The 22,739-nt window shown below is 36.0% G+C and overlaps 1 protein-coding gene and 1 non-coding gene across 2 annotated transcripts; one reads left to right on the top strand and one right to left on the bottom strand.

The window, feature by feature from the left end:
• Positions 1-16,803: 16,803 nt before the first annotated feature.
• On the bottom strand, positions 16,804-17,816 carry LOC150031834 (uncharacterized). The gene is made up of 2 exons (XM_090308294.1): positions 17,768-17,816; positions 16,804-17,654 (listed from the first exon to the last, which is right to left on the bottom strand). Exons 1-2 carry the CDS (start codon positions 17,814-17,816, stop codon positions 16,804-16,806), a joined length of 900 nt encoding a protein of 299 aa, XP_090164420.1.
• A 900-nt stretch (positions 17,817-18,716) lies between these two features.
• Positions 18,717-18,819, top strand: LOC150031833 (small nucleolar RNA R71). The gene has a single exon (XR_016525643.1). It is a non-coding gene; the product is annotated as a small nucleolar RNA R71 (small nucleolar RNA).
• Positions 18,820-22,739: the final 3,920 nt, after the last annotated feature.

Raw genomic sequence — 22,739 nt, 5'->3', positions numbered from 1 at the left:
ATATTTAATATTTTCTTCTCAAATTAAAACAGCTTACATCTCAAACACATACTATTATAATCTAAACTAAAATAATTTACACTACAAATACAAACTATTATAACTCAACTATAATAACCTAGGATTATAATAACCGACTTCTTGCTCTAAATGCCTCCTATAGTCCCTAAACTTTAATAGAAGTCACAATTTAGTCCATGAACTTTGGTTTGTAACAATTTAGTCCATGTACTTTCGATTTTGTAATAATTTAGTCCATATAATTTCAAATTTGTAACAATTTCATCCTTGTCATAGAAATTATTGTGAAGATTTAATGAGCTTTCTCACATAAATAAATCGATAAATTAATTAGAGACCTAATATTTTTATTAAATACAAAGTCTACATTATAAAATAATAAAATTGACATCCAATTTTGAAGATTTTTTTCTTACCTTAAGGACTAAATTGTTACAAATTTGAAAGTATAAGGACTAAGGTCTCGTTTGGTAACCATTTCGTTATTTGTTTTTGTTTTTGAACATTAAGTCTATTTCCTACTTATTTCTTACCACGATTTGCATCTTTAGTACAATTGTTGAATTTTTAGCCAAACAAAAGCAAATTTTCAAAAGCTATTTTTTTTAGTTTTAAAATTTTGGCTCGATTGTTTAAACCATTGCTAAAAGTTAGATAACAAATGAAGAAATTTGGAGGTAGAAATAGTGTCTATGGATTTAATTTTCAAAGGAATAAAATAAAATAAAATGATTATCAACACCAATTTGGAGTATGCCGGGATAGCTAGTATGTAACGTTGATCATTGAAGTTTAAGGTCTAACCAAATTCTTTGTTAAAGACTCAATTGAAATTTGACTAAACCGAAAAAGCCGACAAGCCTTGAGACTCCTTTACTAATCCTTTCAATACTTCAAATTAATCAATTTCTAAATTAACTAAATAGTTGAAGATAAGAAATATTTCATACTACTTAGTCAAAAACATTAAGTTATAAGGACTAAATTAGATACTCTAATTAAACGAGAAATCTAAGTTAACTACAATGCTCTTTTAAGTTTAAGACCTATCATGCAAGTTACGAACATTTAGAAAAAGCCTAAACAAACACACACATGAGATAATCTAGATGTTACTCGATTACATTCAACACAACAATTATGGATTGTGTTTGCATTTGCAGAATGAAGACGACTTACTTCACTTAGGCATCGATTTAGTAGAAACAAGCATGCTCATGATTAAACAAAACTTGAAAAATAAATAATGCAGAAGAATATGACAGAAAAATTCAATACACAATCTCGCAGTATTATGTAGCTAAGCCCGATATAGACCTCCGAATCATTGACGATATAAACTTAGCCACACGTCAAGATATAGCTAAAATTCCACTTAGAATCCATCAAATCTAAGAATGTTGAAGAAAAGAGGACGGGAAATAAAGAAAATGTTAGGTCATTCTCAAATTGGATGTTTCTTCTTAAAGCAATGATGAAAATATCTGTCGACATGTCGATATAACTGCTAATCGAATGGTTCGACATCGATATTAAATATCTATACATATCTCATGTAACATTCCGAGTTCTAGATAAATTGTGGTTAATTATCTTAAATTATTGGACATATTGATTTAAATATTTGGAAGGATTTAATTTGTATTAAATTGATGGATTTTATGCCCTTTAATTTTGGTTTTTGAGCCTAAATTAAGATAATTTGAGAAGTTAGTTGATTTATTAATTTGATAGAATCTTTGGAGCTTCTGGAGATATTGTGATAAAATATTTGATTTATCTTTTTAAAATTTGAAAAAAAAATGAAGATTAAAGGAGGGTGAAAAGAGGCAGAAAATCTGAGAAAAAGATAATAGTTCGGTTTTTCAACGACAGTTTTTCACAAAATTGCCGATTACCGAAGTTTGAATTGTTGGATTGTGCTGACAGTCTGTTTGGGACATATAAAGTCTCGTTTTGAATGGTTGGATTTTTGTTTGGAGCTCTGATTCATCCGTATTCGCTACTGAATAAATTATGTATAACTGGAAACCCCTTTCTCTCTCACCCTCACAAACCGTCCTCATGCAAGACCTTCACTACCAGCCACTAGCCTAAACAATTTGCCCCATCTGACAACAACGCCTGCCGCCCATCTATGGTTGCCGTCGTCACCACCATCGCTAGTGCCATTGTCACTGGAATTGATATTTTGGGTAAGTTATTTGGTGTATTATGGGTTTTCTTAGAAGATCTTGAATACCTATCAAATTTTGGCTTACTTATATTATCTTGATGTTGAAATTGAGTTTTACAAACTTCTAGGTGGTTTTCGGCAAGATTAAAATTGTTTGGCGTCCTTTTTTTTGTAAGGTTTGGGATATTTGTTGAGAATTTTTTGATACCCACTAAGTGTCGACTTAACTTTTGTTTTAATTGTGGTTTTTGAAGGTCTAAAGCTGCTGTCCATTATAGATAAAGGTTGATTTTGGTGATATAGTTGTTGGATCGTGTTGATTTTGAAGCTTTGAAGTGGTTTTGGATCAAACCACATGTTGGGCAAGTTGTTCGGAGACATTCAGGTTAAGTTTTTTCAAATTGTGCCCTAAACGTTGGATTTAATTTCGGTTTATATTTTTGGATTTATTCAGGATTCAAGGTTTTGCGAAATTAAATTGCTAGCTATTTGAACTTAATTCCAAGATAAGTAATTTTACTATTGGAACTGCTTTTGTGCAGGGCGTTACAAGTTGGATAAATTTAATGGCTCTAAGATTGGGTAATCGTGATGCCTGTTTAGGGAAGATATATGAGCATATGACCATTCTGTTTGAAGTATGTTATGAGCATGAGCATGATCTTGTTTTAGACGATATTTTATAAGAATGTATGAGCATGAACTAGATCTTATTTGACACGAATGAAGATATATGAGCTTTATGTTATGATTCATGTATGAGACTCTATTTTATGATGCATGACATTTATGTTAGTAATAGTTGCCCCCTACCCGTAGTCATGTACCCACTAGAGTTTGTGATATCCTTTGGGATTTCACCATAGGTTTGTGTTTCCTTCGAGATACCCTAGAGGTTTGTGATCTCTTTGGGATTTCACTAGAGATTTATGTTTCCTTTGATATTCATTAGAGGTTAGTGATCTCCTTTGAGATTTCACTAGAGATTTGTGTTTCCTTCGAAATTCACCAGAAGTTAGTGATCTCCTTCGGGATTTCACCAGATGTTAGTGATCTCTTTTGAGATTTCATCAGAGGTTTGTGTTTCCTACAGGATTCACCAAAGGTTATTGTCTCATTCGGGATTCACCAAATGTTAGTTATCTCTTTCGGGACTTCACCAGATGTTGGTGATCTCCTTCGGGATTTCACCAGTGTGGGTATATCTCAACGACGGTAAGTTAAATTATTCACTAGATGGTCGTCCATGATAAGTAGAGGTTTTTGCATGTCTCACTAGAATGCTGCTTTTATTGGACATAAATACTTAGCTTGACCCCGATAGTGGGATTACTTACCGAGTATTTTATAGTCATCTTTTCTTATGTTATGTTTTCAGGTAAGAGAAAGGACATACTGGCTAATGATAGAAGGAATCTGTGATCGTGCCATTAGGACCAAAGGGATGTTTCCATTCATGTTTTCATGTTTTCATGTTTTAAATTCTAGTATTGATGTTTGAACTTAGAGTTCCATAGTCTGAAAATTTTATTTATACAGCTTCATGAAATTTATTTTGAACTTCTATTTCAGGGGGACCTCGACAAAAAAAATTCAGTTATTTAGATTTTACAAAACTATATATTTAATAAAATTCTTTTGACTTTAGTTAAAATTTAGGAGAGAGTCGTTTTGAGATTTATGCTTGCATGTAGTAGCGGCATAGTATAAGTCCTAGGAAGTCGGGTCGTTACATCTCCAACATCGTTTATAAATACTTGTAAAACATAAAAAAAATGACATATATTTAGTTCAATATGAATAGAGTACTAATAACAATATTCATAACTTAATTTGGGAGAAACAACAATTTAATTATTAATCTAAATAAACTTTATAAATTTTGTGACTTACAAAAATATCCGTCGATATCTATATATGCGTAAAATTGAAATCTTGATATCTATATTGACATTGATATTTTAATCTCTATCTAAAAGTTATGACCAAAAGGTCGAATAGATACATTTATAGAAAATACAATAGCATCAAGAAACTAAGCACATGGTCTGACTGCCACCAAAATGTTGAAAAGTGATTAAAACGGACACACATATATTTGATAAAACATTATATATAACACATATTGAGTCACTAAATACTCAATTCCAGTCTTTACTATGCATGAATTAATTTAATTAATTAAGTTTCATCGATTTTTAATCGCTATCAAAATTAATTTTAAATTTTAAATTCATAATTGTTATAAGATTTAAACGAATATTTAGTAAAAAATAGAGATTAAATATAAAATACAAATCTTAGAAATGGGAGTGAAAGTGGAAGTGATATTGGTATCTATATATCTACAATATTGAGACGGCAAAAGAATCCAATGAAAGGGGAACACGTGGAAGGGTGAGAAGTTTAGGTTAGGTGAAGGGGAAGATCGGACGGTGGAGGATTTAAGGACAAGTGTGATTAAAAGTTGTGAGCGTTTTATTGCGTTTCCCTCCAACAATACGCAAAGGACAACCGTTTTATTTTTTAATTTTTTAAATAAAAAAAGGAAGCAATTTCTTTGTTCTTTCAACTTGGTGCTTTAGTGGCCCCCACGCCTTAAAACGATAACGCCTACTTAACATTTTCTTTTCCATTTTTTCTTTTTCTTTTTCTTTTTCTTTTGTTTTTTCTAAACTTTGTTTTCTACTACTCTACATGGGCCATTTTCAACTTTTTAAGCATCAATTTTAGTATTTCCTTTTTTTTTTTTTTTTAAGTAATAATATAATTTTGATGTCAAAATAAGCATAATTCAGTTATAATTTTTATCATGCTATAAAACAAGCACAATAAGAACCATATAAAAAGAGAGTATAGTTCAATTAACATCAAATATGTACTATCAATCTCGAGATTAGAGTTTATATATATATAAAATTTTGATCATGTTATAAAACAAGTACAATAAAACCAATACAAAAAAAAAAAAAGGTTATAGCTTAACTGGTATTAAGTATGTACATTCAATTTCGAAATCAGAGGATCAATCTTAAAAAAAAGAAAGATAGAAAGATAGAAAAAAACAATACTACAAGAACAAAAGTATATGAAAATATAAAAAAAACTTATTTTACCTCTAAATTTGGTATGATATAAGATTTTTTTTTAAAAAAATTGTATATCAAACTATAAATTATTGGAATCTTTACTTTAAACATGAACATGTGTTGCAATCTTGGTTTTAAACTTGAGTTAATTCTACAACTTTTACCTCCCTATGGAATCATTGTTACAATTATAGTCACTCGCCTTCAATTCATTATAAAACATATATCTAATATCAAATAAATAAAGCTTGAAATAAAAGCAAGATTATGGCAATATATATACACATTAGTAGAGTATATTACTGCAATTAACATCGCATTAAATATTTATCAGCATTTGACTTAATATTATTCTAAGTATCATTTCTGATAATAATCAAGTTTTATTAATTAATTTTATTGAATAGTACTTTGATAAACCTTGTGTTCCCGACAGTAGAATCGTAAGATCGGTGATAAGCTTGGTGTTCCATTATTGTAGAATTTTGGCATCTTGATTATCCGTCACAATAGATCATTAGAATCTTATTTTTATTGTCTAAGTTAATTGAAAAAATACTCTCTAAAGCCCATATTACAAAAGACTTAAACATAATTGAAGATTATGCAAATAATTCTCAACTCTCCATAGTCAATAGTCAAGAATTTCAAATAGCAAAAATAGAAAAAAGCCTCCATAATTGGAATATACCAAAAGTAGATGTTAATATTATTTATCAAATAGGAAAATTGGACTTTCTTCAAGATTATTGAATCAAGACCATAAAACAATTAGTTAAAAGTAATAAAATCTCATAAACTCTTCATTTGTTCTCAAGACAATCAATTCTTCAACATCACGAAAAATATAAATTTCTTCATATAGGATTAGTTCAAATTGCCATAAAACCTCTTTACAAGATATGATTAGATATTCTCATTCTATTTCTATTACGTGATAGAAGACATAAAAACTTTTCAAATTCAGTACTCTCTATAGTTGAATCAAATCTAGAAAGAGGATCAGTTTACTTTAATTGATATCCAAACTTTTCAGTTTCATTAAATGATCCAAATATACTTCAATCTTTAATGCTTGATATTAAAATTCTACATATGGATTGGTAACCACAAACTAAATCTATCGTAGGAATATTTCGAATACATTACAAATTAATACATAAAAATTTATCTCCTAAAGCTCTTAGGACTTCTCCAAAAGATCAAACCCTTCTAATGGAAGCTAATACTAAATACTCAAATACTTTTACTCCAAGAATGTTTTCTGGAATCAAATTACTCATAATCCCAGATGCATTTTAGAAAACACCTTTAAAACATCGATTGAATATCCAAAATTAACCCAAATTATTGAAAATGAAGATAGAAGTGTAGAAATAAAATTTCAAACTTCAATGATAGAACTTCCTAGATTTTCTACTACATATGAACCTCCTCAACCAAGTACTTCTATAAACCTTCAAGGAGTGCGATTTGATAATACAATACTACAACCTTTTTATACAAAAGATAAGGATCCAACTTTATCTTCAACTCATTCTGATATGCAATTCGTCAATTAAATATTATTTTCAAACCTTTACGGTTAACAAAATAGAACTAGATAAAGAACTTTGGTCTGACGAAAGTAAATTCTTAAGAGATATTTTTTTAATCCCTTAACAAAACTAATCAAAGTGAGATTTGTTATGAATACTACAAAAAAATGGAAAAACACAAAATAAATATATATTTCTTCCATTGAATGAAATATAGGACATATTATCAAAACATTACATCCCCTTCATATCAAACTATTAACACAAATACCTCTTCTCCCACATGGGAGACTACAAATTCTAAAAAATACATAACCTCTACATATCCTCCTTTAGAAGAAATTAAGTTTCAAAACAACAATGATCAAGAAGTAATAGTTTCTCCTTTCAAAATGATTCCCATACCTGAAATCGAAACAAAAGTACCAATATTAAAAGATATTAAAAATATACAATTACAGAGTAATTATTCCAATAAAATTTTACATACAATATCCAAACAAGTGGAGAGAATAGAATCTAAACTCGAACTCCAACATTATCCAATAAAATCGCAACATGAACCAATTGATAAAACAAAACCATTATTTAAACCTTTTGAAATTTCGAATAAAGATTTAAAATTAATTATTTTTTAAAATAAAGAATCTAATAATATATTAGACAAATTAACCTTCAATAACAAAACTTAAAACTTAATTCATTAGAAGTATCAAATACATCAACATCAAACGTATACACCATAAATGAAACTCCTGGTGAAAATCATTAAGATATTCATAAACTATAACAGAATTTTGATAATAAATTGGAAGAACAATTTTAGAACCTTACCCTTCAAAAGATAACAAATCCTAGATAGCCAAAATTAAGAAATTATTGTTCTATACCATCTCACCCTGACATGCAATATGAGGAAAGACATCAATTAATCTAGACTTAATATACAGGAAATGACATCTATGAATGAAATATAGATGCCTTGACTTAACATCAAATTCTAAATTTAATGCATGAGATACCTTAGTCGACACTACTTATAAGATACATCAAAATACAGACCACCAAATTGCTCAATACTAATTTCCAGATTCATTGAAAATTAAAATGATGGTGGGATAATTTTGTATCTTCAATTGACAAAACAAGAATCGTAGCTACCATTAAAGTTGAATAAAGTGGCACGATAATAAATCAAACACAAGATGCTGTTGCAACTTTGATTTGCACCATTACTCAAAACTTTATAGGGGAGCCCATTCAATTCCAAGAACGAAGTTCTGAAATACTTTATAATCTTATTTGTCCAAAGCTTCAATATTTCAAATGGTATAAAGATGTTTTCTTAAGTAAAGTTTACATTTAAACAGACTGCAATAATCAATATTGGAAAGAAAAATTCCTCTTAGTATTATCGAAATTATTTGCTGAAAAAGTATGCCTATTCGTTGTTATCGTGATTTTCTCTAGGAGTGTATTGTGTAAAATAAATTGGAGAAATAAGTTCTAAATATAAGTGATGCGTTTATGCTTCGATGTGTTTAAGTAAATGTAATGCATTGAGGCGTCAAATATTTGCAATAGAACGCACACAACTCCTTCTAATGACGTTCAAGTTTTCCTAAACTAGGCCCAAGTATAAATCTAATTTAGGTTCCTAGTAAGTCCAGGGTCGAACTCAGGGATTCAGTTAACTAAACGCAGACCTTGCGTTGTATCTACTGTAGGGGTTTTCCTAAATGAATGTGAGAAATGTGTTATTTACACTAAATTGCTATGCCTGTGCAAGAGATGCAAAAGAGTTGAGTAGTGAATGATGGATCATGCGAAAATGAAATTTAAGGTAAGTGGACGCGTCGGTCTAAAATGAGTGTACATAACTAGGATGTGATATGGATGAAATGGAGTGATTTGCTTATCTTTTGTTTATGTATCAGACTTCATTCAACATTTCTCAACGCGAATGACATACAAAGCCTATCTCTAGGATGCATGCGTCTAACATAAAATGCAATAGACACTAGTAAGTCTATCTCTAGCTGTACTAGGCGTCCTACTTAATGCAACTTAGTTATTCTTTCGAACAATCTAAGTTAAAAGATGTTGTTACCAATTTGTCAAGTTGGCTTGAGCTTTAGAATGAAGTTGTGCATAAAGTATTAATGCATTCAACACAAATGAGAAATAAACAATGGCAAGTATGATGGATCAAACATATGAATTTTATAAAGAAACAGAGAGTCTTTATAAAAGCAATATTTAATCAAATGGAATGAAGTGATAAATGAGAAGAAGAAAACCGAGTCAAGTTAAAGAATACAATCTCTTGTATTTCTTTGGCTCAACCTCGTTGTGTACAATCACTTGTTTAGGAATTGGATGGAGTATCTTTCTCAAGAGTAGCTTCCTTCGCTCTCTAACTGACGGTGGTAGTGGTTCTCAACCTTTCTAATCGTCTAGCACCACAACACAACCTCTATAGAATTAAAACTATGACTACAATATACAGAGAGTAAGGATCTTGATAATTTTCGAACTCTTTTACTCTGGAGGGACTTCATCTATTTATAGGCGTTGGTCACGTCCACTTAGTGAATGGGCAGCATTAAAGTCCATGTTCTGATCAGCATTAAAGTCCATGCCCTGATTAGCCGCCTGACTCTCAGAAGCTTTTCAGACGCTGCTTGCTGCAGGTGCCCATACTTGCAAGTGGTGATGTGACACAATCAGCCTGGAGCAATAAATCTTCTCTGCGTTGAACTCCCTCCGACGCATGGCCCATGCATTAGAGCTTTTCTTGTGGCACTTGTCTAATGCGTTAGCATTAATCCTTGTATTGAAATCCTGCAATACAGTGTGTTAGTGTCGTGATATTTAGTAACAAAACTTCTTTTGTATGAGTTTGCTAGTGTTTGAATAAATCCATGCATTTCGTCTAAAAATGAGGAGAATTTATCATTAGAAACCTTAGTTGTTCCAACTTAAGAGCAAAAATAACTTGTATTTCTACAAGTTATCACCACCCCCAAATTTGAACAATGCTTGTCCTTAAGCATTCCAAAATAATTCTTTGTTATCTACCTTATCTTAAGTGTGCAGAGTTCCCCTCTCATCATATTCTGTCATAAGCTTGAGATAAGAGTTTTGAAAATATACTCAGATTGACTCTTTTCTAAAAGGACTAATGTTTAGTTTCAGGTGCAACAGGCCTTTTATCACAACTCCTTTCATTTCTCAAAACATTATCATTTTTTCTAAACCAGCAATGCGTTAGATGCACTTTTTAAGATAAATGCTGGATAAAAAGAAAAAAACAATTATGAATTTTTACTTTACCCATGCGTTGTTCCAGCTATCCCACTTTCGTTTTGGCTTGCCCCCACGGGTGTCATGTGAGTATCCAACTACGGGTGAGAACCTTTCACAACTAAACTCATATATAATATTCATGCATTTCAAGATATAATTTCTTCAGACTAGATAGAGGAGTTATATGGGACGCGTTGGTCTAGAAGACTTAACTTCGTTTTGGCTTGCCCCCACGGTTGTCATGCGAGCATCCAACTACGGCTAAGTGCCTATTCCAACTAAACTCATGCCATTTTAAGGTTTTTCTTTTGAAGTAATGACAGAGGAGTCGTGTTTAATATTTTTCTTATTTTGTCCCTTTTTCCTTATGATGTATTTGTTTGACGCATCTTAACTCGGATTTCCCTCATCCCCAAATTTGGAGATGAGCTACTTATCCTAAATTTGGAGACAAGCTAAATCCTCATTGCTAAAAGAGAAACAAAATTTCAAAAAGGCTTTGAGAGTCTGAAAGGAGTTTAAGACTTAAAGCTTGCACACGTTAGAAGATAAACATAACCTTTTTAGAGAAGTTCGGGCCTTGTTGATTTTCCTAACGCCTACTTTATACTTATAGATTTCATATAGTTGATATCATTGAGGTCAGGCAGAGTACAAGACTTAGAAAATATCTAAAGAACAAAAAATCAGGTATGCCACGGTCAAATGCAAGGAACAAATGATAAGAATTTCTCATTGATTTTCATAAATCCACATGAAGTAAACAAACAAGTCAAGCAGATACAAAAGAACAATTAAATCAAAATACAAAAATAACCGAACACCTCAAAACTCTATTGTGTTGGCGCATCATCTCTTCATTCTTCCTCAAGGTCTTCATTCATGAAACGCAAGGGGTTTCTAAGATGGGCAAGTAGTGGAGGCAGAGCAAACATTCCAACCAAGACCTGATTGATGTATTGCATTGTGTAAACAAATTAGTCTTGCATCCATCTTATTTGTTGTCTTAGATAATCCCTTAAAACCCAATTCTATTGCTGAAGACCTTCGATAGACGCGACCAATGGTCTGAGCTGATCACTGATAAAAGTTTTCAACTCTTCTAAGTCTGCGCTGCATTGAGGTGGTGTTGGTTCTTCATTTCTTCCAACTGGGTCTTCAAAATTTGCTACATTGCTTAACCCTAGCCCAGTTGGCTAAAAAATTATTGGATGAGGCACAAAGTTGGGAATTGGACTCGGTTGGGGCGAAGGAGGGGAATAAAGGATGTCCTAATCTATATGAGTTGGTTCTTGGTGCGTTTGATTAGGACTCCCTTCTGGCGGGGCCAATGGTGAGTCATGGAAAGTAAGATTGAGGGGTGGTTGCGCTTCTTCAGCCGGAAGTTCAAGCTCAGCTTCATGTTCTTCGTGTTCTGAAGCTTCATCGTTGTGTTCAACAATCTGGACACGTCTTCTTTTGGGGGCGCGTTTGGATGATCGAGGCTTGGTTGCCACTTCCTTGGCAGGTAAGGCAGGTTGATGCGGTGAAATACGAAGTAGATGCCTTACTAACTTTATATCTATTAAGCCATCGATATCTTCATGATCATCCCTCAGAAGGATGCCCCCGCATTCGCATAGTACGCAGATGAGTCATGGAAAGTAGAGTTGCCCTCGTGGCTTAGTCTTGATGGCTTTGATCTGATCCCTTATAATTCTTCCAACGTCCAAAGGAATGCACTACATGACGTAATAGGTAGCCAGGACGCGTTCCTTTGATAATGTCTCGTCATGTGTTGTAGGCATGATGCTATGTTTGATCAAGGAATACCAAAAATTTGCGTCTGGAGTTAAATTCCTGGAAGCTAACATTTTTGCCCCGTTTCTCGATGTTTTCCATTTGCTTCCAGGTTTGGCTACCATCCTTAACACATCTTCTAATTTCCTTGCCGTTGGCTACTCTAAGATGCGATTTCCTTTCACGTCCGGATTACTATCAATGTTGAACACTTCGTTTATTTTGTCTGCTGAGAAGCGCACTAACACCCCATCAACAAAAGTTGTGTTCTTCTCCATATCAAACTCACTATTGTAGAACATGCGAACGAGGTTGGGCTAAATACGGGTGTGCCCAACGCAGAACTGATTCCACCCCAATGCGTTTATTGTCTCAGTTATGTAAATTGGCAGTGGGTGGCGTTCGGGAAAAAAACCCTTTTCTACGAGTAAGTCACTAAATTGATGCTTTCCTCCCGAGGTCTTCTTAGGTAACGCGTTGGTTACCGTGCATTTTCCTGCCGCATGCTCTTTTGCTTGCCTTGCCAGTCTCTTAGTTCATTCTCCAATTTCCTTTGGAGATCCGTCTTCCTTCGCCTTTGCCTTGTGGGCTGGTAGTTTTCCAATTTGGCTCTAGTGCGTCGTGTCTTGAGCTATTTTCATGTGTTGCACCCTCAGGTCCGAATGCAGATTACTCATCTTCTTCTTCCTTCAATATCGATCTTCTTTTTCTTGTTACTCTTTTTTATTTTAAAGGCCCTTCATTCGCGTCGGATGGGCGTGGTTGAGATGCGTCAGGGCCAATTCTCTCTTCTCTATTTTCTTCTTCTTTTTACCTTTCTTCTTCTTCTAATTCCTCTTCAAGCATCATGGCATATCGCTCCGCTTTATCTAACTCAAGTGATGCGTTAGGTGGGTCTGAACGCATCACCTGCTCTTCCTCTTGGCTTTGATTGAGTGATGCCAAGATCGCACCGAAAACCTTTTGCTCATCCAGTCGAGCCAATTCTGCCAACCCTTCAAGATTGCGCTCTGACGCAGGACTGTCAGAGGGTAGTATGGGTGGAGTAAATAGAGGGGTGCCCATTGGGGTATGAGGCGTCCCAGGGGAAGATATGAGGATGGGCGAATGAGGTGGTTGGCTCGACGCGTCCGATTCCACTAGATAAATGTTGGCCAAGGGCTTGATAGAAAGTGGGGGTGGTGGACACACAGCAGGTGACGATGCGTTATGGATGTAGGCTGGGAGTGGATTATGCGTTGCACCCACCATAATGATGTTAGGGATGACTGGTGGTGGGGCAGGCTTGGTGTAGGGTTTAGAGGCGGTCGTAGATGATGGACGCGTCCTTGGTTTTGCAGGTGTCTTGGCCCTTGGCTTTAGGGTAGTTTTGGGTTTTAGCTGAGGGGTTTTAGGTTTAAGTTGAGGGATCTTGGCCGGAGGGGTAACGATGGCTTTGGAAACTTTGGAAAGAAGTTTCGTGGAGGCTGAGGAAGGTTTCGAAACAGGCGGCCGCTGGGAAGAGGTGGCTCCACCGTGTATGGGTTTGGTTTGGGTGAGGGTTTTGGCGTTTTTCTAGGGCTCGGAGGAGGTAAAATCGAAACAGAGGATGATGAAAAAGAGCTTACCGGTGAGTTGTTCCCAAAGCTCACGGTCTGGTTCTAGCTATCTGAGGCGGACGACATTGTGGCCGGAGAAGCTCGAGCAGATCGAAAGCGAGGGAGACGGAGAGGTTTTTTTTTCTTTCCTTAGTTTTAGAGAGCTTGAGAGTGAAAATGAAGAAGAAGAAGGCTTTTAATCATTGAGTTATTTTATAGGCTGAGAGAGAGGGTTAGTGGCTAACGTCAGGTGGCGCCTGACGTCTGCAATAAATGTAAAGTTGAAGAGACGTCTCGGTTATCTAAATACTCGAGTGTTTTTGTGTTCTCGAGACTCGTCCCTTCAACTGGGCCATGCGTTAGACTTGCATCTAACGCGTCCATTATTCCTAACTCGTTTATACACAACTTTTTAAAGAAAAACAAACAAGTTTCCAATTTTTATAAAAACAGAAACAAAGAATAATCTTAAAACAACCAAACAAATAAATCAACAAACTCAAACGTATCGTAAAATACAGAATGCAAAAAGATAAGGATAGAGGAAGCGTCCCTAGAATATATGGCAATGCAAACGCAGGAATACTTCGACGCGGGCCTCAATTGGTTTCGCATAGTGCGAGAGATGACTTTGGGCATCCTAGTCCATCTTCAAAGTAAGGCTTAGCTCTCTAGCCGTGTACTTTGAATGCATTGGTGTCATCTTCTCGCGTTATTTCCATAGCTCCATATGGAAAGATTGTCTTAATGATAAAAGGTCCTGACCACCTGGATTTTATTTTTCCTAGAAACAAACGCAGACGTGAATTGAACAATAGAATTTTTTGGCCAACGACAAGTTCTTTCTTACTGATGCGTTGGTCATGCCAATGCTTTGTTTTTTCCTTGTACAGCTTATTGTTCTCGTACGCGTTCAATTGCCACTCCTCGAGCTCGTTGAGCTGAAGTTTGTGTTGAGCGCCTGCGGCGTCCAAGTTCATGTTTAACTTCTTAACTGCCCAAAACGCCTTGTGCTCAAACTCTAAAGGTAAATGACAGGCTTTTCCAAATACAAGAGAGTATGGAGACATACCTATAGCAGTTTTGTAAGCAGTCCTGTAGGCCTAGAGTGCTTCATCCAGCATCTGTGCTTAATCCTTCCGTGTTGTATTGACGACTTTCTCCAGGATAGACTTGATTTCTCGATTTGATACTTCTGCTTGATCATTTGATTGTGGGTGGTAAGCACTAGCGATCTTGTGCCTGACATTATATTTTGCAAGTAATTTGGAAATGATGCGATTAATGAAGTGCGTACCTTCGTCACTTATTGGGGCTCTTGGCGTTCCATAGCATGTAAAGATGTTCCTGGTAAGAAACTTAGATACAGTGGACGCATCATTCCTAGCACAGGCTACTTCTTCTACCCACTTAGATACATAATCTACCGCAAGTAGGATGTACTGTTGGCCACAGGACAGGGGAAAAAGTCCCATAAAATCTATGCCCCAAACATCAAAAAGTTCAACTTCGAGAAAATTGTTCAAGGGCATTGCGTCCCTTGAAGAAATATTCCCAGTGCGTTGACAGGGGTCACATTTTCAAACAAACTTCCTCGCGTCTTTAAAGAGGGTGGGCCAAAAGTATCCACTTTGAAGAACCTTCGCTGCAGTTCTTTGCCCACTGAAATGCCCTTCGTAAAGAGAGTCATGACATTTAGCTAAGATGCGTTGTGTCTCCTCCTCCGGAATGCATCGACGCATTATGGAGTTGGGGCCTTGTTTATATAGAAACGGTTCATCCCAAAAATAAGACTTGCTGTCATGAATTAACCGCTTCTTTTGCTGATAGTTGAAGTTCCCAGGGAGTTGCTTGGCGGTTAAATAATTGGCTATGTCCGCATACCAAGGTTCCCTGCCTTCAGCTCTAAACAGGCTTTCATCAGGAAATACGTCCTTGATTTCACCTTCTTGGGCTTACATTTCTTGATTTTCTAACCTGGACAAGTGGTCAGCCACCTGATTTTCTGTTCCCTTTCTATCCTGGATATCAATATCAAACTCTTATAGTAGCAGCACCCATCTTATCAACCTTGGCTTCACGCCCTTTTTTCTCATCAAGAATTTTATGGCTGAGTGGTCGGTGTATATGGTGGCTGACGCACCAACTAAGTAAGATCGAAACTTTTCAATGCCAAACACTACAACCAACATTTGTTTTTCAGTAGTGTTGTGATGTTCCTGAGAGTCATTTAGTGTTTTGGACGCGTAGAAGATGGGGTGTATCAAATTACCCTTCCTTTTCCCTAACATTGTTCCTACTGCCACATCACTCACGTCGCACATGAGAATAAAGTGTTGTGTCCAGTCCAGTGCTATCAGTATTGGGGCTGTCGTCAACGTTCAATCAAACGCGTCAGTGCAGTCTTCATTAAAGTCATAGGGCCGGTTTTCCTCTAGTAATGCGCTCAGAGGTCGTGCAATCTGAGAGAATCCTCTAACGAATCGTCTATAGAAGCCGACATGCCCTAGAAAACTTCATAAAGTTTTTACATTTGATGGTGGTGGAAGTTTTGCTATGACATCTATTTTGGCTTCATCTACTTCCAAGCCAGTCTTAGATATTTTGTGACCTAAGACAATTCCTTCAGTCACCATGAAGTGACATTTCTCCCAATTCAGCACCAAGTTTGTTTCCTCGCATCGAGCGAGGACATCCTTCAAATTATCTAGGCATGACTGGAATAAGTCTCCAAAGATTGAAAAGTCGTCCATGAAGACTTCAACGGTCTTTTCTAGGAATTCAGAGAAGATAGCCATCATACATCTTTGAAATGTCCCAGGTGTGTTACACAGCCCAAAGGGCATACGTCTGAATGCAAATATTCCAACGGGACAAGTAAACATAGGCTTCTCCTGATCTTCCGGATCTATCAGAATCTGGTTGTAACCAGAGTATCCATCGAGAAAGCAACAAAATTCTTTGCCCACAAGTCTGTCAAGCATTTGATCGATGAAAGAAAGGGGGAAGTGGTCTTTCTTAGTTGCTGTGTTGTGTTTCCTATAATCCATACTGATGCACTAGCCTGTGACAGTCCTCGAGGGTATGAGTTCATTGTTACTGTTAACTATCACGATCGTTCCCCCTTTCTTGGGAACGCATTAGACTGGACTTACCTAGCTACTTTCGGATATAGGATAAATAACTCCCCGTCCAACCATTTTATAATTTCTTTCTTAACCACTTCTTTCATTATGGGGTTTAACCTTCTTTAAGGCTCGATTGACCCCGACTTTCCTTCTTCCAGCCTAATCTTATTCATGCAATAAGATGGACTAATGCCACGGATATCCGCAAGCGTCCAGCCTATTGCACGCTTGTGCTTTTTCAACATCTACGAAGAGAGATTGCTCATTAGGCTCTGCAAGATTTGGGGAAATGATCACAGGTAAAGTGTTGTTGGTTCCAAGGAACGCATATTTCAAGTGTCCAAGTAACTGTTTCAACTCAAGTTCTGGTGGTTCTTCAAGTGATGGACACGTTGGTTTTGTCCGCCGTTCATTCGGACTTAACGGCTCTGATTCTTCCAAGTTCTCCTCCAACGCGAGGACCTCACATACATGAGTCTCTTCTTCAGGCAACTCAATACCATTTAGTTGACAATCTTCACTATCTGGGAACTTTAATGCGTTGAGCACATTAAACTTCACCTTCTCATTGTCCACGCGCATAGTTACTTTCCCTTTATGCACGTCAATTAAAACTTTCCCAGTAGCTAAGAAGGGGCGTCCAAGGATAATTGGTACCTCCTTATCTGCTTCATAGTCCAAGATAATAAAGTCTGCTGGGATGAGATTGTCAATATTCACCAGAACATCTTCAATCTTCCCTTCTGGGTACTTAATTGTTTTGTCAGCAAACTGAAGAGTAACAGAAATGGGTTGTGCTTCGCCAATCCCCAATTTCTTAAAAATTGAAAGTGGCATGAGATTAATGCTGGCTTCTAGATTGCACAACGCATGACCCACATCCAATCCTCCTATCGAACAAGGAACTGTAAAGCTCCCAGGGTCATTCTGCTTCTTTGGTAGACTGTTGCTTACTAACACGTTACACTCCTGCGTTAGCACTATTATTATGTTGGCATCTGCTCCAACGCCTCTATCAGTGGAATGTTGATATGCAGCTGCTTTAGGAGCTCAAGAAAGCAATTGAATTGTTATTCATCATTCTTTTTCATCAGACACCTAGGAAATGGTGCGTTCAAAGTTACTTCAGGCTTTCCCGCATTAGACGTACTGGGTTTTGAATGGCTCGTAGTCTCGAGCGTTCTTTCTTCCTGATCCATTGAACGTGTGATGCGTTCTTTTAAAGGACTATTATTTCTTGGATTCATTCTTCTTTCTTCAAGAGCTCTTCCACTTCGCAATGTCACCGCGTGACATTGCTCCTTCCCATTATTGTTCCCAGGTGTTTAACTATTGCTAGGTAGAACTCCAGGTTGCTTGTTTTTCAACTCGCTCGCTATCTGCCCTACCTGGATTTCCAAGTTTTTGATAGATGACGCCTGACTTTTCAGCAACGCGTCATTCTGGGCTATGTACTCCTTCAATAGCTTCTTAATCGAAGATCCTGAGCTCGATGCCTGTCCTCCTTTATTAAAGAGCTGTTGATGTTGCTGATTCATTTGTTGAAATGCAGGCGGCGGTCCATGCCTTTGCTGATGGTTCGCCCCTGGGTGGTGCTCCTGATGATTTCCTTCTGTCCAAGAAAAATTCGGATGGTTTCTCCATCCAGGGTTATATGTATTAGAGAATGGATTATTTTTTATGTAGCATACTGACTGAGGGTTTTATGGACATTCAGCATAGGAGTGAGGATTTCCACAGCCCATACAGCTAACCATGGGCTGTCCAAACGCCTCTATCTGATTCACCTTCTGCTGATTTGATGCGTTTTCGGCATTATGTTCTGTAGAAGGCTGGTCATCGTAGCCTCTTGAGCAAAAAGTGTGGCTATTGCGTTGGCATCAATAGAATTAACGTTCTGAGATCTCTTCTTCCTGTCAGCTCTTCCATCATTCGTATCATCCACCCATTCCATATTGTGTTTAGCAATGCGGTCTAGTATCTCGTTAGCCTCAGTGTAAGATTTATCCATAAGTCCACCAGCTGCTGCTGCGTTTGCTGCCATCTACGATGCTCTATTCAGTCTTTTATAAAACGTCTCCGTTTGGATATTTAGAGGTAGTCCATGGTTCGGGCAATTCTTGACCAAGCCTTTAAAACGCTCCCATGCGGCGCTTAAGGTCTCAGCATCTTTTTTTCAAAGTTAATAATCTCTCGACGCCTCCTTGCGCTGGTGGTAGGTGGGAAATATTTTTGCATAAATTTTTCCACCAACTTCTCCCAGGTGGTGATTTCACTAGGCTCCAGTGAGCTCACCCATTGTTTTGCATCATCACGCAAAGAATAAGGAAACAACGATATCCTGATCGCCTCTGAGGTGATTCTAGGAATCATAAATGGATTACATATTTCCAGGAAACACTTCATATGGGTGTGAGGATCTTCACCACGACCACCCCCAAATTGTCCAGTAGGCTGGAGCATAACAGATTTTATCTCGAACCTGGTTCCATCCGGCGTTGGGTATATGATTCCTGGAGAGAAATCATGTAGTACATGGTACGCGTACTCCCTCATGGGATGCGTGCTACTATTCACCATCAGGATTGGATTCTGTGCAGCATAAGCTAGTTGCTGATTTTCCTGTTCTTCCGCCATTGCTTGTTGCCTATTCTGTTGTCTGAGAAATTGCTACCTCAACCTTCGACGATAGTTAGATCGATTCCTACACCGGAAGGTCCTTTCAATCTCAGGGTCGTATCTGAATTCAGGAGTGCTCTCCCTGCTCATAAATGTTCACAAGCTTAGGCATAGCTTGTAATACTCCCTCGACCGAAGTGTTCTTACAATAGATACAAACGAAATTTCTGGTTAGTTTTGTTTCTGAATCCCCGACAACGGCGCCAAAAACTTGTTCATTGCTATCGTGATTTGTTCTAGGATTGTATTGTGTAAAATAAATTGGAGAAATAAGTTCTAAGTATAAGTGATGCGTTTATACTTCGATGCGTTTAAGTAAATGTAACGCGTTGAGGCGTCAGATATTTGTAGCGCACACAACTCCATTTAATGACGTTCAAGTTTTCCTAAACTAGACCTAAGTATAAATCTAATTTAGGTTCCTGGTAAGTTCAGGGTCGAACTCAGGGATTCAGTTAACCAAATGCAGACCTTGCGTTGTATCTACTTTGGGGGTTTTCCTAAATAAATGTGAGAAATGTGTTATTTACATTAAATTGTTGTGCCTGTGCAAGAGTTGAAAAAGAGTTGAGTGGTAAATGATGGATCATGCGAAAATGGAATTTAAGGTAAGTGGACGCGTCGGTCTAAGATGAGTGTACACAACTAGGATATGATATGGATGAAATGGAGTGATTTGCTTATCTTTTGTTTATGCGTCAGACTTCATTCAACATTTCTCAACGCGAATGACATACAAAGCCTATCTCTAAGATGCATGCATCTAATACAAAATGCAATAGACACTAGTAAGTCTATCTCTAGTTGTACTAGGTGTCCTACTTAATGCAACTTAGTTATTCTTTCAAACAATCTAAGTTAAAAGATGCTGTTACTAATTTGTCAAGTTGGCTTGAGCTTTAGAATGAAGTTGTGCATAAAGTATTAATGCATTCAACATAAACAAGAAATAAACAATGGCAAGTATGATGGATCAAACATATGAATTTTATAAAGAAACAGAGAGTCTTTATAAAAGCAATATTTAATCAAATGGAATGAAGTGATAAATGAGAAGAAGGAAACCGAGTCAAGCCAAAGAATACAATCTCTTGTATTTCTTTGGCTCAAGCTCGTTGTGTACAATCACTTGTTTAGGAATTGGATGGAGTATCTTTCTCAAGAGTAGCTTCCTTCGCTCTCTAACTGACGGTGGTGGTGGTTCTCAACCTTTCTGATCGTCTAGCACCACAACACAACCTCTATAGAATTAAAACTATGACTACAATATACAAAGAGTAAGGATCTTGATAATTTTCGAACTCTTTTACTCTTGAGGGACTTCATCTATTTATAGGCGTTGGTCACGTCCACTTGGTGAATGGGCAGCATTAAAGTCCATGTCCAGTTCACTTAAAGTCCATGCTCTGATTAGCCGCTTGACTCTAGGAAGCTTTTCAGACGCTGCCTGCTGCGTGGAAGCTTTTCAAATGCCGCTTGCTGCAGGTGCCCATACTTGCAAGTGGTTATGTGACACAATCAACCTAGAGCAATGAATCTTCTCTGTGTTGAACTCCCTCCGACGCATGGCCCATGTGTTAGAGCTTTTCCTGCGGCACTTGTCTAATGCGTTAGCATTAATCCTTGCATTGAAATCCTGCAGGTGCCCATACTTGCAAGTGGTTATGTGACACAATCAACCTAGAGCAATGAATCTTCTCTGTGTTGAACTCCCTCTGACGCATGGCCCATGTGTTAGAGCTTTTCCTGCGGCACTTGTCTAATGCGTTAGCATTAATCCTTGCATTGAAATCCTGCAATACAGTGTGTTAGTTCCGCGATATTTAGTAACAAAACTTCTTTTGTATGAGTTTGCTGGTGTTTGATTAAATCCATGCGTTTCGTCTAAAAATGAGAAGAATTTATCATTAAAAACCTTAATTGTTCCAACTTAAGAGCAAAAATAACTTGTATTTCTACAAGTTATCAATGCCAAACAATAAGACAAACTTATCATGGTACGATTCCTTTTGATAATCTAACCTATGGAGAATTAATTAACTTTATCAATAATGAAGGATTAGTCTTATGCACAAATCTTAAATTAAAAGTAAAAATGAAAAATGAATTTTATAAGCAAAATTAGGAACTTGGATCTTTTCGTGCTCAATATGGTTATGAGAAAATAGAGGCTCCATCGGCAAGAAAAAAACCCAATAAATTTAGAAGAAAATTTTATAGAAAATCCTTTTAGAACCCAAAGATATTTTCAAAATAATCAGAGCAAACAAAATTATTAATCAAAACTAAAAAGAAGATTTAAAAATTCTAAAAGTACCAAGAAAAGAAAATAAATTATTTGTTATAAATGTAGACAAAAATGACACATAACTCCCAATTGCCCTATGAAAGGAAAAATTAATAACTTAGAATAGAAGAAGATTTAAAAATCCAATTATTAAATTTATTGACACCTTGAGACCCTTCCTCTTCATTAATAGCAATGAAGAATCCTCTTATGACCATAATTTTGAAATCCAAGAAAATACTGATAATTCTGATTTCGAAACATCATTATCCTCTAGTGATAATCAAATAGAAGCATTATATGTAATAAAACTATAAATGTCAATTCAAGAGACTAAGAAATTCTTTTTGAAGCCATTAGTCAAATTGAAGATCAAAAAATTTAAAAAGAATATTTTGAAAAACTTAAAGACCTTATTATAGAAGAACCTAAACAACAAAGTATCAAACATTACAATAAATATATTTTCTCGCTTCGAGCTTAAAACAAAACTAGTAACTATTCCCGACCTTCAGAGAGAAATAAATAAAATAAAAATAATAAATATCTAATATTAAAAAATAAAATCCTCAAATTAAAAATGAACTCTTATCCCTCCAAACTCAACAAATGATTGATCAACCTTCCACTTATGAAAACTGTGAAAACATTGAAATTGATAACAAAGCCAATGAAATTTCTCATGAATCTTTTATCAATCTTATCAATAAAGTTCAATTAAAAAAATGGTACTCTATTATTAATCTTGACATAAATAAGGAATACCGTTTAACTTCTAAGATTTAATCAATTCGGGAGTTTATCAAAACTATATATGAGAAGGATTAATACCTACCGAATACTTTGAAACAACCTCCGAAAAATTACATGGTGTTAGTGGTCAAAGAACGGTCCTAGTGTGAGAAGAGTTAGTCTTTCCCTCGGGTCAGATAAAAGTCAAAGAACAGAAATCAAAATTTGTTATTAAAAATTCGCTACAAATTCTCAAATGCACATATTTGTAATCAAGTATATTGTTTTAAAAATACATTTATATTAGTTAAGGACTTAGATGAAGAAATAATATTAGGAACTCCATTCCTATCCCAAATTTAATTTTCGTCCGCATCATGCTGATCACGTCCTTCGTGAGAAGCTTCAGGTAGGTCTAAAGGCA

This window comes from Benincasa hispida, chromosome 12, assembly GCF_027475165.1.
Source record: "Benincasa hispida cultivar pf3 chromosome 12, pf3_genome.v1.1, whole genome shotgun sequence".
Taxonomy (NCBI): domain Eukaryota; kingdom Viridiplantae; phylum Streptophyta; class Magnoliopsida; order Cucurbitales; family Cucurbitaceae; genus Benincasa; species Benincasa hispida.
This window is presented reverse-complemented; position numbering and strand designations above follow the sequence as displayed.